General features: G+C 38.1%; 2 protein-coding genes across 2 annotated transcripts; both read right to left on the reverse strand.

Moving 5' to 3' along the window:
- Positions 1–270: 270 nt before the first annotated feature.
- tmtops3a (teleost multiple tissue opsin 3a) lies at positions 271–6,210 on the reverse strand. Its single transcript, XM_012917681.3, has 4 exons — positions 5,820–6,210; positions 4,916–5,244; positions 1,678–1,911; positions 271–1,060 (listed from the first exon to the last, which is right to left on the reverse strand). The coding sequence occupies exons 1-4, from the start codon at positions 6,202–6,204 to the stop codon at positions 848–850; spliced, it is 1,161 nt and encodes a 386-aa protein (XP_012773135.1). The 5' UTR covers positions 6,205–6,210; the 3' UTR covers positions 271–847.
- Positions 6,211–12,085: 5,875 nt separating this feature from the next.
- vgll1 (vestigial like family member 1) lies at positions 12,086–15,463 on the reverse strand. Its single transcript, XM_012917589.4, has 4 exons — positions 14,959–15,463; positions 14,011–14,213; positions 13,558–13,914; positions 12,086–12,521 (listed from the first exon to the last, which is right to left on the reverse strand). The coding sequence occupies exons 2-4, from the start codon at positions 14,198–14,200 to the stop codon at positions 12,484–12,486; spliced, it is 585 nt and encodes a 194-aa protein (XP_012773043.1). The 5' UTR covers positions 14,201–14,213; positions 14,959–15,463; the 3' UTR covers positions 12,086–12,483.
- Between the last annotated feature and the right edge of the window lie 65 nt (positions 15,464–15,528).

The following is a 15,528-nucleotide window of genomic DNA, read 5'->3' on the forward strand; positions in this document are numbered from 1 at the left end:
TCTTGATAAAAGCTGGATCTTTATTTCATAAAAAGACTGCAATTTAAAAAAAACCTTAAAATAATAATAATAATAATATACAGTAATATACCATCTACAAAGTGTTACGATTATTTTTATGCAGCTGTCTAAACAAGAAATGTGTTCAATGTTTTAGAAATCCTTTACAACGGCCCACTGCCTCCTCTAGTGGTTCAAAAAATATTTTTAACTTTAAAATGATGTCAGTACAGAGTCTTCACATGTTTTTTGTGTGTCAACGGTCCGGAGGAAAAACTGAAGAAAATTGGAATATGATTTTATTTTGTGTAAAATTTTAAAGACATTCATTCACTCATGCACTCATATACACTGCTAGGACCAGGTTAGACCTCCTTTTACTATCGAAGTGCTTCAGTTATTTGAGGCGCAGCCTGCTCAGCTGATCCCGAATTACGCCAAGAAAATATCTCCCACATCACTATTTCACCAGCACAGGATTGATCCATGTGTTTGCTGTTTTTGCTAAATTATGACTCCGTCAACTGAATGTCGCAGCAGAAATCGAGACTCATCAGACCAGATGACAAGATTTTTCCAGTCTTCTGTTGTACAGTTCTGTAGCCTTAGTTTCCTCTTCTTAGATGACAGCAGTGGCACCTTGTGTGATCTTCTACTGCTGAAGTCAATCTGCTGTAAGGTCCAATGTGCTGTGCATTTACAGATGCTCTTCTACTTTCTTTTGTTGTAATGATGGTTACTGGTACCTTCCTATCACCTTAAAGCAGTCTGACCATTCTCCTCTGACTTCTAATATCAACAAGGTATTTTAATACTCTCAGTCAGTCATTTGAAAAAAACAACTTTTTTATGGAGTGTAGTGAACATAAACTACATGTCGGCTGCAGAGCACAGTGTTTCTGGGGCCGCTGGGGATCTGGACTTGTGGGGAGCTGAGGGAAGCTTTCCTATGGACATGGAAATATTCTGACAACTGTGTCCTCGGAGTTCGGTGCTCTTCTCCTTGTACAATCTCAGGTTCTCCTTTGCACTTCATGAAGGCCAAAACACATCTATAAAACTGTGCAAAAGTATAGTGGAGAATGGAATAGAATGGTCAGTCGCAATAAGTAGTGATTTGCAGATCAAAGGACATGTCGAGCGCTCAGTTTAACACTGGTAAATCTCCCTGGAAAGTTCAGTTCATTATATTTAGGATACATTTAACCACGGTTTACATTTAACCCTTGAAAACTAGACCCTAAAATGAAGTATTGTGTAAGTTCGTGCAACATCGTCATATAATCAGTTTGACAAAGGATCGACCTACTTTACAATAAATGACACCCCTGTATTATCTATGTTATCTATTATGGGATAATCAGAATCATGGCATTGAAATAAAAAAGTAGTAACGAAAATGCTTTTCAATTAATGGTTCTGAATTTAATATCTTAAAAAGATTCTCTTCAGGAGTCTCATTAGAAACACTGAAAACATATATCATCTTGGGTGCTGCAGAAACTGAGCTGCAGTTAAAACTATTGTGTTCAACTCTGTCAGTGACACAATGCCACTCCATTTTTATAACAAACTGGTCTAGACAAGATACTTTTAGTATATTGTATGCAGTGATATTTGAAATACAGACATTTCTCAGCAGTCCTATCAGTCTATCAGTTATGTCCTCACTCTCACCTGTTTGTTGAAGAAAACATAGATAACAGGGTTGACAACAGTGCTGAACTTGGCCAGGATGGAAGGAATCACACTAGTGATGGGAGTCACCTGCCCCGACCCACCAAAGGTGGCCATCAGTGCCACGATGCCATAGGGCATCCAGCACAGCATGTAGCAGGACACCATAGAGAAAACCATCAGCGAAATGTGGCGTTCTCTGCGCTGAGCTGCCAGAAGATTGATCTTTCCCACCTGGAGATGTGAGAGAGAAGGAGAATAAGAGGTATAGATGTAAAGACACCAGAAAATTCATGTGTTTTGCTTGTGTCTCTAAGAATCTTAGGCTTTTTCAGGTCCACTAATAGGCTTTTCGTGCCTCTTGCATATGCTCTTTTATTTCAGTCCCAACACATTTTATTTTGTGTGAATAATTTGCTTACATAAGCTATCTATCGACTGATTACTAAAATCCACACTTTGCGCTGCAGTATGTAGCATTTAAAAATCTGTGTCTTTGGTGCCCTCATGTGGTATTATGAAGAGTTGACAGTACACAGGTGATTTCCTACTCAAGTGAAGAATAAATCTTCACTGAAAGTGTTTTTTTAAAATCCAAATATACGGTATAATATAAACATTAATAACAAGTCAACAAGAACCGTTACTTGAACCAGCTCCACTTCTTAAAAGCAGCGAAGTGAAGTTTAAAGCGCACAGCAAGTTAGTGAGCTGTAAGTGATGGTTGTATTGCTGACAAAAATTAAAATATCAATTTTAAAGGATATTTCATAAAAACAAAATGAATACACTCAGAAAATAGTATGCATATGAAAAGATATCAAGGATACTTTGTTTCCAGTATATTGGTCAGACTTCAAGAGGATCAGTGAGGATCCCATGATCCCCATAATATCATAATATAATATTAATTATATGTGTTTGATTTGTTCAAAAATAGTATCAATTTAACCCTTAGCTATAGTTGAAGCCCAACAGATAGTTTTGGGAGATATCATAAATATATAAATTTATAATTTCTATGATTTTTTAACTTTTTAATATATTTTTTATGAGATGCTTTGACCACATTATGCGTGTTAACGTTGCATGGTTTGTCCACCTCAGGGCGCTCTGTAACTTCCTTGTTGGCACGTGTGTGTAAAATGCCACAAACACTATAGTGGACAAAGCATAAATGAGCAAATAAATACATACAGCAAATGTTAGAGGAACCTGTTTGTGTTGTGTATGTCTGAAAGAGAAAAAAAAAGACTGAAATTTTGGAATACCAAATTGTTACATGTCCAAATATCAGTATAGGTATTAGTCTTAAAAATCCTAAATCAATCAGATTCTAGGTATAATGACAACCTGTTATGAATGACTGCTGGATCAGCAGAATATGTCCGATGTGTGATAATCAGAAGGGGCTAAAAACAGATGCCATGTTTTTAGATCTTGGTCAGAAGCAGTATGACCACATTACATGCCCAGATACGTTTCATCACATTTGTTTTTGTTTTGTTTTGTTTTTCAGATAAATCATAAAGCAAGTGGTTACAGCAGCATCTCACCGGTCAGTATTGATTTCATGTGCCCACCTCCGTATGTAATTACCACCGTGATGCTTGTCATGGTGATTTATGAATAAATGAGCATGTCTGGCTTGTGAAAGAGGCCTCACAGAGAAGAAAATCTACCCCATCTGTCAAATTACTGCTTATCTCTCATACACTCAATTACACCTCTTGCTATATAGGATTAGATCATGGCCCTCACTGCTCTGTCTGAACAAACCTCCCTCATGTAATAACTGTGGTCACTTCTGCATGACTGACCTTCTATTCTCCGTTCTCTCTCCTAAATCGAGCTACCTGCTGATTATGATGGTGAAATGGTTTTCCCTACTGCCTGCCACAGTTTGATTTGTCTTTGTATCTCTATGTGCTTCTCTTTTATCTTCTCCTTTCCCTTACCTCTCATGCAGTGGGAATAGATGATCATCTCACCCTGAGTTCTTCTTTGTCACTTTTGCTTGCTCATACTCAGAAGATTGTTGTTGTTTTTTCCTCTAATGCCGACACTATGACTCTGTTTACCTTGATATATAAGGAAACTATTGTTATGAACTTGGTCTCTGTATATAAAAAAATGAATTGAATTCCATTCCTTTGGGACTGAACTACAACATAAAATATGTTGATGCAACATGACTTCTCGCTCTTTAAATGGGATGCTGTTAGTTAAGAATATAGAAAAGACACAGGTTTGACCCACACCGACAGTGCTGATGCATATGGCGCTTCTCTTTCTGATCTGTTGGTTCAAGTTTTGAGAAGCCAGGAGACGGTTCCTCAGACAGATTGCCAACTCTCTAAAAATAGCTGATGGTTGGGCTCTGAGTTGATGCAGCTGAGCCCCAGTTCGCTGCTACAGTGATCAAGTCTGCAAAGCCGCTTTCTGCTCAGCCTCTTGGGTGCATCAAGCTTAAAAAACGGAAGTGCTTATATAATGACAGGTATCCAATAGCAACAAGTTGGTACCATGATCTACAAAAACCTTCTAGAGCATTTGGTGATAGAAGCAGTACAAGCAAGGAGTGGGAAGAACCCAACACTAACAAGAAACTCTTAATTACCAGTTATTTATCTATATGTATCCATAACAAAGATGGTGATACGGTGACCTAAAGGCATGGGTCGCTATAAACTGGGCTTGGTTTTACTGTCCTTAAGACAGTAAAGACAAAGACAGATTCAACCCAACACTTGCCCCTTATACATGGTCCCTTCTTTCTCCTCATTGATGAATTGCTAGCTTATCCAACTTGATTTTCCTTGGAATTACCTCAAAAACTCATGATCAAATTTTAATAGAACTCAGCCTCTTGTTAACCTCTAAAATCCGACCTTATGTCACAAGAATTCCAGTATTCAAGATCTTAGTCCTTCAGGGTAGTTACTGTGAAAAAATAGACAAAATGTGGTAGACATAAGCAAAAGCAGATTTCACACTCGTGTAAATTTCGATGAATGTAATTTGAACTCTGTTCTGCCATCTGCTTTCGGATTCGTTATCTTACTATTATAAATCATAAAATTCTGATGAATATACAGATGACTTATGATTTACTTACACATAAATAAACAACTAAAAATGACATGGTAGCACTGTACGTGGTTGCATGGTTTTCTCTTTGTCTTGTGTGATCGTCCCAAAAGATGTGGTGAAACTCTTCATGTATCTCTGAACTCACCCTCCTAATGGCCATCAGGATTCTTCCATAAGAATATAGCATGAGCAGAAGGGGCAGCAGCAGACAGAAGATGAAGAGACACAACACATACAAGATGCTGGAGGGTGAGCGGAGGTGCCACTGGACGGAGCAAGTGGTACCAGGACCCTCTGGTCCATAGCTGCTCCAACCGAGGAGGGGAGGCAATGTCCAAAAGAGAGAGTAGAACCAAGAGCCTCCAACAAACAGCCAGGCCTTTCTGAAGTCTGAGACATCAACCTGAGAGGAATGGAGAACGGTGGTGTAGCGCTCATACGATAGAAGAGACAAGGACACAAGGGACACAATCCCTGTTGAAGCAGGAGTGGAGAAATGAAAAGAGTACTTTAGATTTAATCATCAGAGGCCACTTGCCCTTGCAGCACCTCAGGCTGGTTAAAGCTTTTACGATCCCTTCATAAAGCCACATTTTGCATGTTGTAGAGTCTATAATGATGGTACTGTCCATAATTGTGGAGAAAAGTAGGTTATTGGCTTTATGTAAAGCAGCTGTATAAAAGATTATATATTTTATATTATACTTAAAAAGGAGAAAGTAAATGCAACCCCAGCAGCAAAGGGGGGAAAGTATTTCTTAAGACACAGGTGTTCCTGTATTTTCCTATAGAGTTCTTTAACTTAATTAAAGTCAAGCTAATTAACAAAGATCTGTTTCCCCCTGTAATTATTAATTTCGTTTGAAAGCCTTAAAACTCAGAGGTTTGAAGTGCTTCTAATTTAAGTTTATTACATTTTTATGTTTCTAGAATAAATGACATCATTTACTCTGCTCTCCCACTACTTCTGAAACGAGACACCGCGGTCATAATTATTTGAGTTTAAAGGGTAAACAGGGAAAAATACTACTCCTCATGCAGTTACTCACCAAAGAGGGAATTGGCAAATCCATACCACTTACAGCCGTACTCTCCAATTAGCCACCTCCCGTGCAGGCTGGCAGCAAAACTGAACGGTGTCCCGAAAACGCACACGAGAATGTCACTTAGGCTGATGTTCAACAGGATGAGATTGATGGGCGTCCAGAGGGACCGAAACTTTGCGAAAATGAGCAGAATGAGAAAGTTGCTGAGGATTCCTGCCACTAAAATAAAGCCGAGGCATACTGCCACCACCGTATGGCCGGTCCGGCTCAGCCCACCGGGGCTGTGGGGCACCGTGGAGCCCCAAAGCGCTTTGTCTGTATTGATGCTGGAGCTGGAGAGGGAGCTGTCAGTGGTACTGAAATTCCAGTCGTGTACGTACACGACCATGGCAGTGACACCGGAGATAAAGGCTGACGAACAGCTGGACACACACAAGATAACAAAGTCCCGGTGGACCGCAGCTTTACGCGCAGTGGGAGCTGGTGTAACACAAGTATGAGAGTGTGAAGAGACCTAAGACGTGCAATTCTTGCACTCCAATATATGCAACTACCCCCATTCTCTCCCTCTGCCACACAGACTGTTTGTTGTTGTTGTTTTTTCTTTCTTTCTAAGAGTCTCCCTAGTTTAATATAATCAGCCCTTTTGGTTAACATTGCCTGTTTAAATGGAATAAATCACCCAAAGTTACAGCTCCCCAGTCGCAATCACAATGCCTTTTAGGACGCTGCATGTGCTGAGCTTGTGAAACGTGATTCAGACTCGCGTAATTACCCGTATTTCCATTGGGTTTGATCGTTTTTCATGGCGGATATAAATGATTGTCCAAAATAACGTTCTAATTTTATGGACAGCTTGGAATAAATTGCTTTGGCGTTCCGCTCCAGGAAACCAGACTTTGTTGCACGATTTTGCTAAGCTGTGCGTTTCGTATTCATTGTTGCTTCCTGTGCCAGACTTCTGCAAACTGTAGGGCACACAGAAAGTCGCCACAAAGAAAGTTTCACACTTGTTCAGCATTTTCTTTTTGCACCTTCCTTTACCAGTTCAATAATACCTTCTGACCATCCTAGCGCACCCCATTTAAATTCCATTAATCGATGTCAAATGCTCTCACCGACTCTCTGTAATCCCGTGCCTCACAGTATCCTTTGAATTTACTATCGACCTGAAACTATATAATTTTTCTTTTAAAAGTGTGCTTTTAAAGGTCTTTTGTTGCAATCTGTTGCTAATGGTTTTAATGCTTTCAAAAGCATCACATGACTAAAAACATATATTTCTGTAAAGTGTAGAAATAAATGTATATTTCAATTGATAAACAAATGTGTTAATGATGTTTACAAAGCAAATTATATTTACATTTCATTCATATGTTTACTTATTTAATGTTTGTACTTTTACTTGTGCACTTTCAAAACACTAATAATTGTGTATTGAATCTACCAAGTTGATTTTCCCTCATTTCCCTCAGGCTAGGATTTCCTGCCTTCTGATTGGTTAGGGAAGTCACATGGGGTCCGAACAAGGAACTTGTGTTGCGTTAAAGTGTGCCAAGAGTAAGTAAGAGATCTGAGAGTTATCTGTCTCCATCTTGCTGTTTTTAACAGTTCAGAGAGATTCAGAAGCACATAACGAACCTTCGTGTATAATTTCTATAGAGGAAATAACTGGTAACGAGCAAAAGCCGGTACCTAAGTACAGAAATAAACTTAAAACAATACAAAACATCTGGTATGTCATTCTATCTATATATGTTCTGGGGTCTGAAATGTGCAAAAACATCAGTATATGGTTTTTAAAGAAAACCTCCTGTGCTTCTTTCTAGCTACACATATTATTAGGTTACACAAAACAAGCTCTGCTGGATTCACAGTTCAAAATCATCCTTATTTATGCAATACTTGGCCTTCGTGCAGGTCCGTTTCTCCGGTCCCTCTTTCTTATGAGTCGTTTGTTCCTTGTAAGGTTATTTTAATTATACCCTGTATAAATTTAAACAACAGAAATGATCCAATGATCCTGTAGAGACAGCCACATTTCCATTCAAGGTCTCGAAAAACCCCAGTTTCAAAATACACGAAAAGGGTTGTTTTGTTGATTTAGTCATCATTAAACTGTTAAGAATTTGAAAATTGATGATTAATCTCGGAAGTCATGACACACCACTCTCCCCTACATAAGTTGCCTTTATAAGATAAAAGTATCGGTATTATTATTAGTATCGACAATACTGGCGATGTATTTACCCGGTATTGGATCGATACCAAAATGTGCAATAATGCACTGGACTAGTTTGAACAGTGGGTTTACAGGTAGAAGTGTATATTCTCTGATCATCCTGAATATAAACATGCATTTTAAAATCACGCTGTGTTTTTTAATAAACAGACAAAACACATTAAAATAATGCGTTAAATACAATGATTAACATTTTTATCTGATGCTGCCTGGTGTGTGTGTGTGACAGTGTGCATGTTTACATGCTGAGAAGAGAGCTGCAAGTGTTAAAAAAAAACAGCACACCTAAGTGAAATCACAACTGACATCTGACTGATACATATCATTCAGCCACCATCACGCAGGGTAAATCTCAAATGCTGCAGGTCACTGGTTCCATTAGCTCACACGCAGCAACCGTAAACTACTTATGCCCCTCTTCTCTGCAACTCTGCAATCAACATCACGGGCTTGTCGAAAGCTCAGTGGGCAGTAATCACTTCAGAGCCAATTGCCTTACCAACACCGGCCCCCAAACATAGGCCTTAGATTGGCCTGATTATGCTCGACACAAGAGAAAAAGGAGGATTACGGTTTCAAGCCTGCATGGTTTCTGAATCCACGCCGACCCCCTGGTGAGGCACAAATTGTCTGCTCTTCCCCCTTCACACCTGCTGCCAATCTTCTTTCTGCAGTGTTTTTAAAGATACCAGAAAGATCCTTAAATTGTTAACAAGAAGCCCTTCCAATCTGAACCTCTATAGTTCTTTTCACACCTGCTTCTTGTTTTTAAGAGACTGTCAGTCTTAAAAGAAAGTGAGCATTTAAGAATTCTCTTTGCACACTTCACTGTAATTGACTTGAAACACTGCAGAATTTTGTCAGTGTTGGAGACCAATATTTTTAATTTTCACATGAACTATATGTTCTTTAAATACCCCATACTGCATTGTGAGCAAACAACATCTTTACAGTAGAACATTTTCCCATCTGTTTTATATTGCAAAACAAATATAAATCTTATATAAATCTAAAGCTTATAAAACCTTAAGTTCTTTATAACTGTCAGTAATCTAACCTGATTTCTTAAATGTTACATATTACCCACTATATTTAAGGTAACTCCATATGAATATATCACATCTCAAATGTGTGTTGTATCTCTCAATGCACAGCCAATTAACAGGTCTGGAAGCTGTTTTATAGAGAGACAAGTACATTTAGAGTTAACTGCACCTTGTGGTAGCTTAGATGGGATTTATCCAAACATTTTTAATTTCATGCAGTCAAAAATCAATTTCATTTGCATATTGAAATTTAGAAAAAAAAACTGTATAGTGAACACATCGAAATCAACTGACAGAAGCTTAGCATTATAATGGTGTTACACAGTGTGAAAATAAAAAAGTCGTCATTATGTAATACTTTATACTTACTATGTGGTTTACAAACTTTGCCTGGAGCTGAAAGTAGTATGCGTGGAAGTTGTGAATACCGGCTGGTTCTGCTCACACAGTATTCTTTGCTTCCACCCAATGTGATTCTATCAATTTCCATAAGCAGGCAGGTTTGCTCGCCTACAGACCCCCGTAAGGCTGCTTTTACAGCTCAACCGCCGTAAACAAGTTTATTATGTGCTTATTTTCTAGTGATAGCTGCAACATGTTCCTGCTCTATGAATGTTAAATGTCACATAAAGGTGTTGGCCAGTAGCTTTAATTATAAGATGTTAGACCTCTGAGTACAGACACCTGAAAGTTACCTCATCCTCCAATACCTGCACCTGGTTGTGCCTGTTGGAACAGTGCCCAGAAGGCCCATTTGGTAACCCATTCATGCTGTATTGAAGTAGCAGATGGAAAGAAACTAATAATAACTCAGCATCATCATTAGACCAGCCTCATAATGTGGAGACAGCTCGTCCTCCATCTGTGACCATGAAAAATGTCAACAGTTAAATATACTGTCATCTCTATTAGAAAAACCAGTTGGTGAGCTGACACTAAACATATTCCACTCAGAGTTATCATGTGCTGCATATAAATAACAGTGTTTTCAAAGAAACATAGTTAGTCTATATGGAAACGGATGTAAAACGGCAGCAGTAATGCTGAACTTATCGCTGAAAATGGTCAAAAGTCAAATTAAAGCTCTCAGAAAATGACACATGACGCATATAAAATTTCTTTTTTTAAAGTCAAAATTCGCACAATAGGATGACAAAATAAGTAAGAAACTAAAACATCCTCATCCATCCTACTCCAGTGCACCGTGACAAAAAGATGTCATTATTATAAATGTGATGATTCCTGCCATACTACCCTGCTGTGAAGATTAATGTGAAACTCATCTCTTTTTGACACTTTCTGCTGATACATGATTTCAAGAACACAGTGAATTGTGAAAGGCAGTCTGATTTAGCTCTAATTCGGCGCTTATTCTGCAGACTTCACACAGGAGTGGATCTCTCTCCAGTAATAAAATAGCAGCAGATTTACGTTTGTATTGAATGTGGGTTTAACTTTGGATGACAATTATTCATGTCATTGTTATTAATAATGAAATCTCTGTGGTATCCATAATGACTTTTCACTGTATGTAAGGCAGTATGAAATGAAACCTTTGTTGTCTCACTTATTTATTTATTAAGAAGCACAATGACTGTAAATGGTTTCTGACCTTCTTTCATTCCTTCTGGTTTTGTCAGACCATGCCACTCCGACCTGCAGGCCTTTTCTGCTCAAATAAGTTTCCCTGCTCTCCACTCACAGTTGTTTTTTCATACCTGAGGTGTTCTTGCACTAAACTGATAAATAAAAGGAATTTATGTAAAAATGTATAATTTCTAAAACATTAAAGAAAAATCTAAGAAAATCAAAAATCTTGGCCTGCATACCTGGAACTATATGTAGATATGTATACTATACTTTGAATTTTAGGCAGACAGGCTACTGGGGACCCTAAAGAAACATGCACCTTCCTCGAGGAACATACACATAGCACCCCACTGGTGATATATTTTTGCCTTTGGCCTCATTTTACATTTCCATCCATCTGTAAATGCTAAAAAAAAAAGGTCTTGCCATGACCTGCTCTAAATGTTTTTATTGTTTCTGTTTGTAATTTATTTGCCTGGTTTTTCTGAGTAAAAGTCTTTACATTTATTTATTGAGCCATGCTTTTGGTTTCATTTTTGATATTCGTGGCACTTCTCGTGGGGTTAGCACTGTTGCCTCACAGCAAGAAGGTCCTGAGTTCAATTCCACCATCAGGCCGGGGTCTTTTCTGTGGAGTTTGCATGTGACCCTGTGTGTGTGTGGGTTATCTCTGGGTACTCTGGCTTCCTCCCACAGTCCAAAGACATGCAGTTAGTGGGGACAGGTTAACTGGAAACTGTAAATTGCCCATAGGTGTGAGTGCGAATGGTTGTCTGTGTCTATGTGTTAGCCCTGCGACAGACTGGTGACCTGTGCAGGGTGCACCCTGCCTCTCGCACCGAGACAGCTGGGATAGGCTCCAGTCCCCCCACAGCCCTCATAAGGATAAAGGGGATGGATGGATAATACTTTTTGTGATATGAACTAATGTTTAAGTAAATCAGAAGCAGCAGTTGAAGAAATATTCACATCATTTATTAAAGTACAAGTAGCTGTAGTAGTTGTAATTAAAAGTCATACAACTTATATTTAAGTAAAACAACACAAATATAATAACAAATGTTCTTTAAAGAATCAAAGTTTAAGTTCATTATTTGGGTAAATGCTCTTGCAAAAGCCATAAAACATGCCAAAAGGTGTCAGCATTGTTCATTTTACACGATTATCTGTTGCATGATCGTTATTTTTCAAACCAGAATGAAAATATTATGTCTGTTTAACATTGGATGATATCTGAGAGTTTTATTTGTCTACTGTGTAAATCTGATTTCTTGTTACACCATCAGACACCTTACCTTGACAGTATTACAGAAAATATGTAATTATTACAGTACATTATCCTTCATTCGTCTGTTCCTATGTACATAAAATATTTTCACTTCAACTAAAGGTCCAATCCAAACAAACTTTAATTGATTAATTAGAAGTTATGTCAAAATCTTACATTTACAACATGTTCATTCTTAATACTGGCCTATTTACTGAAGTATGCCCGCAAACAAATGAAAGAGAAAGCCTTCATTCAACTCCACCACAAACAGAGCAGCAGCACATACAGTGCTCTGGAATGACGGACTTGAAGAACCAGTTTGTCAGAGACTGTTCTTTTTTAGAAAGATTATTCCAGTTACTACATGCTAAGGCACTGAGGTCATTTCGCACAGCTTTTTCCTCTCAGTTCGTTCTCAGATGATCCTTGCAGGCCCGTCGAACAAGTACAAACGGCTACAGAAAGACAGGTAGCTTTACAGAGCCACAGGTTCACAGAGTAGATGAAGCTGTTTTCCCTTCAGTACCAGTGCAAGTCCTTCTTTTCCAGATGCCGTCCTGAAAAACGGAGGACAAATGCTTAGTTCTAAAGGATGTGCATGTTCAGTAAAATGTTGCTGCAATATATAATGTGATAAATTTATATGTGTTTTATTTTTAACAGAGAAGCAATTTTTATAATAAAGTGCACAAAACTCTTAAGTGCTACAAGTAAGGAAGCTATAATATTAAGTGTCAGCTTTTTGGGGTTTAAAAAACTCCAAAAACAATTAGACTTTTGTAGTATAATAACCTCTATAATAATCTCTGGCACATCTGCAGACCTCCACAGTAGTCACCTTCTTAATAAATAATTCATATTAAATGTGGATCAGGTGTTCTGTTATGGGAATATAAAGCATGCTTCCTTTCCTGTGAATTCAACTGTATCAGAGATAATTTAAGAATACTAATGATACTGATTTAATGTGTTAACTTCATTTTTCTTGTTTTGTTTTGGCTGTCGCTTTTTTCTCGGTTATAAAATAGCCCAAATGCCATTCAAGCATGTAAGCTTTACATTTTAAGTTGAGGGACTGGGGGAAACTAGTGAAATGAAGTATTTTTACTTATATTCCTGAATACATGCCAAAATCCAAAATACTGGAACCTGTTAAAAAAGAATGGAACAGTGCAATTTGGAATAGATCATGAAAATAATGCAAAGATGCCACAAAACTGCACTGATCATAAAGAGACTTGAAATCTCCTTCTGAACCACAGAAGACAGTTTACAGCCATTACAATCATCTTAAATAAGTGAAAATCTTAAATCCTCTAATCAGAAAACATTAAGTATGTCAATTCAAAGTATTTAATTGCTCCTGTGAGTGCAGTAATTTTTAAGTTTTTAATTGGCTACTCTAACTAATTATTATTGCAACCTGTCTTTCTCTGAATTTACTTTTATACTTCCTTATATTTTTTTTTTTTTGAACCTCTTAGGGATTTTTTTTAACCTTATTCTAAGACAATTCTCTATCCAAGAAGGATTTCTATCATTTTCCTGTGTGGAAGCTTTTGTAAACATTCTGTATTACAGCTGCAGAATTACCAGGTTCAAAGCCTATAGCAGGGTCCACAGACTCTCTAAACCCTTGAGGTATTGTCCAGCTGGGAAGGAGCTCGGGCTTGGAACTGGAGGCAACTGGTCCCATTTCACCCCGGTCGCTGTGCAGTAGATTGAGGAGGGATGAGGCATACTGCTGACCAGTGAGACTTAACCCATCTGGGGACAGGGAGTATGCAATTGATGACAACCCTGGGCCCTCTCCTGCCCTGGTAGGGAATGTAGACCAGGAGCTAGAAGTATTGTTTGGAGTGGTGATGGTCAGCAGACGTGATGCAGGGGAGACCTGTGACATTGAGTAGGAGTCAATAGCAATGCCCTGACAAGCGCTTGCTGTGTCCTCTGTAGGGACAAAGACAGACAGTCAAAGAATGAAGATAAAACTGGCTGACTCTGCTGTTAGAGTGAGGCCATGTAGTGTTAAGTTTATACTCTCACCCAGTTTAATAGTTTTAGAGTGTTTCTTTGTCTTTATTGCTGATTCCTTAGCACTGTAATCTTTCTTGAGAGCACGGTTGAAGTGAGCATCCACCATGCTGTTAATGTCCCCCTGGAAGTATGTCAGGATGACGAAGTTGGAGTGCTGCTCCACGCTAACAGCGATCGGACTGTCTGTTCTGCTCTCCATGGGTCAGCTGTGACTGGTGAACAGATAATACATAATTTTGATTTATTTACAAACAAAAGGAACTCAAAACCTTATGAGCGTTTAGAGAATGAAAAAGCTTATATATGTTAGTATCATTGTAAAGCTTAAAAACCTATTTTCACTTTATTTATTTTATTACATTCACGTACATTATATACTTAACACTGACAGATATATTACATCCTATCTGCTCATTTTTTTTAAACCACAAGCACGCTTATTTAATATTAAGATCACAGAAATAAAAAGGCCAAAAGGTCCTCCTGCTGCCCTATGACTCACACCACGCACTGCTGTGATGATGATTAACATGTAAAAACATTCAACACAAATAGCAAGATTGTAAAGGACACCTAAATTTAAAATTTAAGGTTCATAAATGATAACAAGTAATGCACCAAAACAAAATCAATGCACTGAATGACAATAATAATATAAAAAAATTAAAACAAAAACACATATCACTTGATATGATACTTGGTAGTAAGAAATATATAAACTAAGCATGTGCAATCAAAAATGTCAAAATCAGGGGGCTGAAATGCTTAATAATGCATATGGGTTGTTAAAAAAAAAAAGTCAGTCAGTGTAGCTTAAAAGTATCAAAGATTGAGATAAACATACAGTATAAAAACCTCATTCAACCTGTTGTGAGAACAGGAAGAATAACTTCCATGTAAGAAGACTGAACTAATAAAAACGTTTCACTTATATTTTTAGTAACTTGTTTCTCTTACCTGACCTGATGATGACCAAAGGTGAGCAAGGACTGCAACCTAGCATTGACTGGTTGATCAAAGTAATGATGAGCAGCAATTGGAAAAAAAAATGTCGTTTGGCTTTTGTCTATTTGATTCCAAGAACCAACGCCGGGCGTTTGGTCTTTTTCTTTTCTGCTTAAGACAAAACGTTCCCCTCGCAGAGCCTCTAAAGTTACTGGATGTGGTAGCCTGGGTGGGCGTGTGAGCACTCATGAACACACAGAGCTATGAACAGAATGCTATCGAGCAGGTTTCCTCAGAACCTGAACGACAAGCTATTAAAACATTATGCAGTCCAAGTTTCAAAAAGGGTTTTGAGTTTAACTGTAGCTTGTAAGTGACCTGAGCTTTAGGTTTCCCAGTTAACACATCAGGCAGCAGAAAAATCTAACTTTAATTCATTTTTCAAATCATACCAGTGAATTTCATAGATCACTTAGATGGAGCTCTCTGCCCTCTAAAAATAAAAGCAAAATCTGTGTAAGTTTAGTTCGTGCTGCCATTTCGACTGTCAGAGAAACACAAGACTATCATCAGAACGCAATG

The sequence above is a fragment of the Maylandia zebra genome, linkage group LG2 (genome assembly GCF_041146795.1).
Source record: "Maylandia zebra isolate NMK-2024a linkage group LG2, Mzebra_GT3a, whole genome shotgun sequence".
NCBI lineage: Eukaryota > Metazoa > Chordata > Actinopteri > Cichliformes > Cichlidae > Maylandia > Maylandia zebra.

What these genes read in the sequence shown, in the direction of transcription:
- tmtops3a (XM_012917681.3), bottom strand. Translation starts at nt 6,204, where the DNA reads ATGGTCGTGTACGTACACGACTGGAATTTCAGTACCACTGACAGCTCC. An exon ending in TCCTGATGGCCATTAGGAGG is followed by an intron (nt 1,912 to 4,915) that starts GTGAGTTCAGAG and finishes TCACATCTCCAG; the next exon opens with GTGGGAAAGATCAATCTTCT. An exon ending in ATGTTTTCTTCAACAAACAG is followed by an intron (nt 1,061 to 1,677) that starts GTGAGAGTGAGG and finishes ACTTTTGCACAG; the next exon opens with TTTTATAGATGTGTTTTGGC.
- vgll1 (XM_012917589.4), bottom strand. Translation starts at nt 14,200, where the DNA reads ATGGAGAGCAGAACAGACAGTCCGATCGCTGTTAGCGTGGAGCAGCAC. An exon ending in CTCTAAAACTATTAAACTGG is followed by an intron (nt 13,915 to 14,010) that starts GTGAGAGTATAA and finishes TTGTCCCTACAG; the next exon opens with AGGACACAGCAAGCGCTTGT. An exon ending in TGCTATAGGCTTTGAACCTG is followed by an intron (nt 12,522 to 13,557) that starts GTAATTCTGCAG and finishes TCCGTTTTTCAG; the next exon opens with GACGGCATCTGGAAAAGAAG.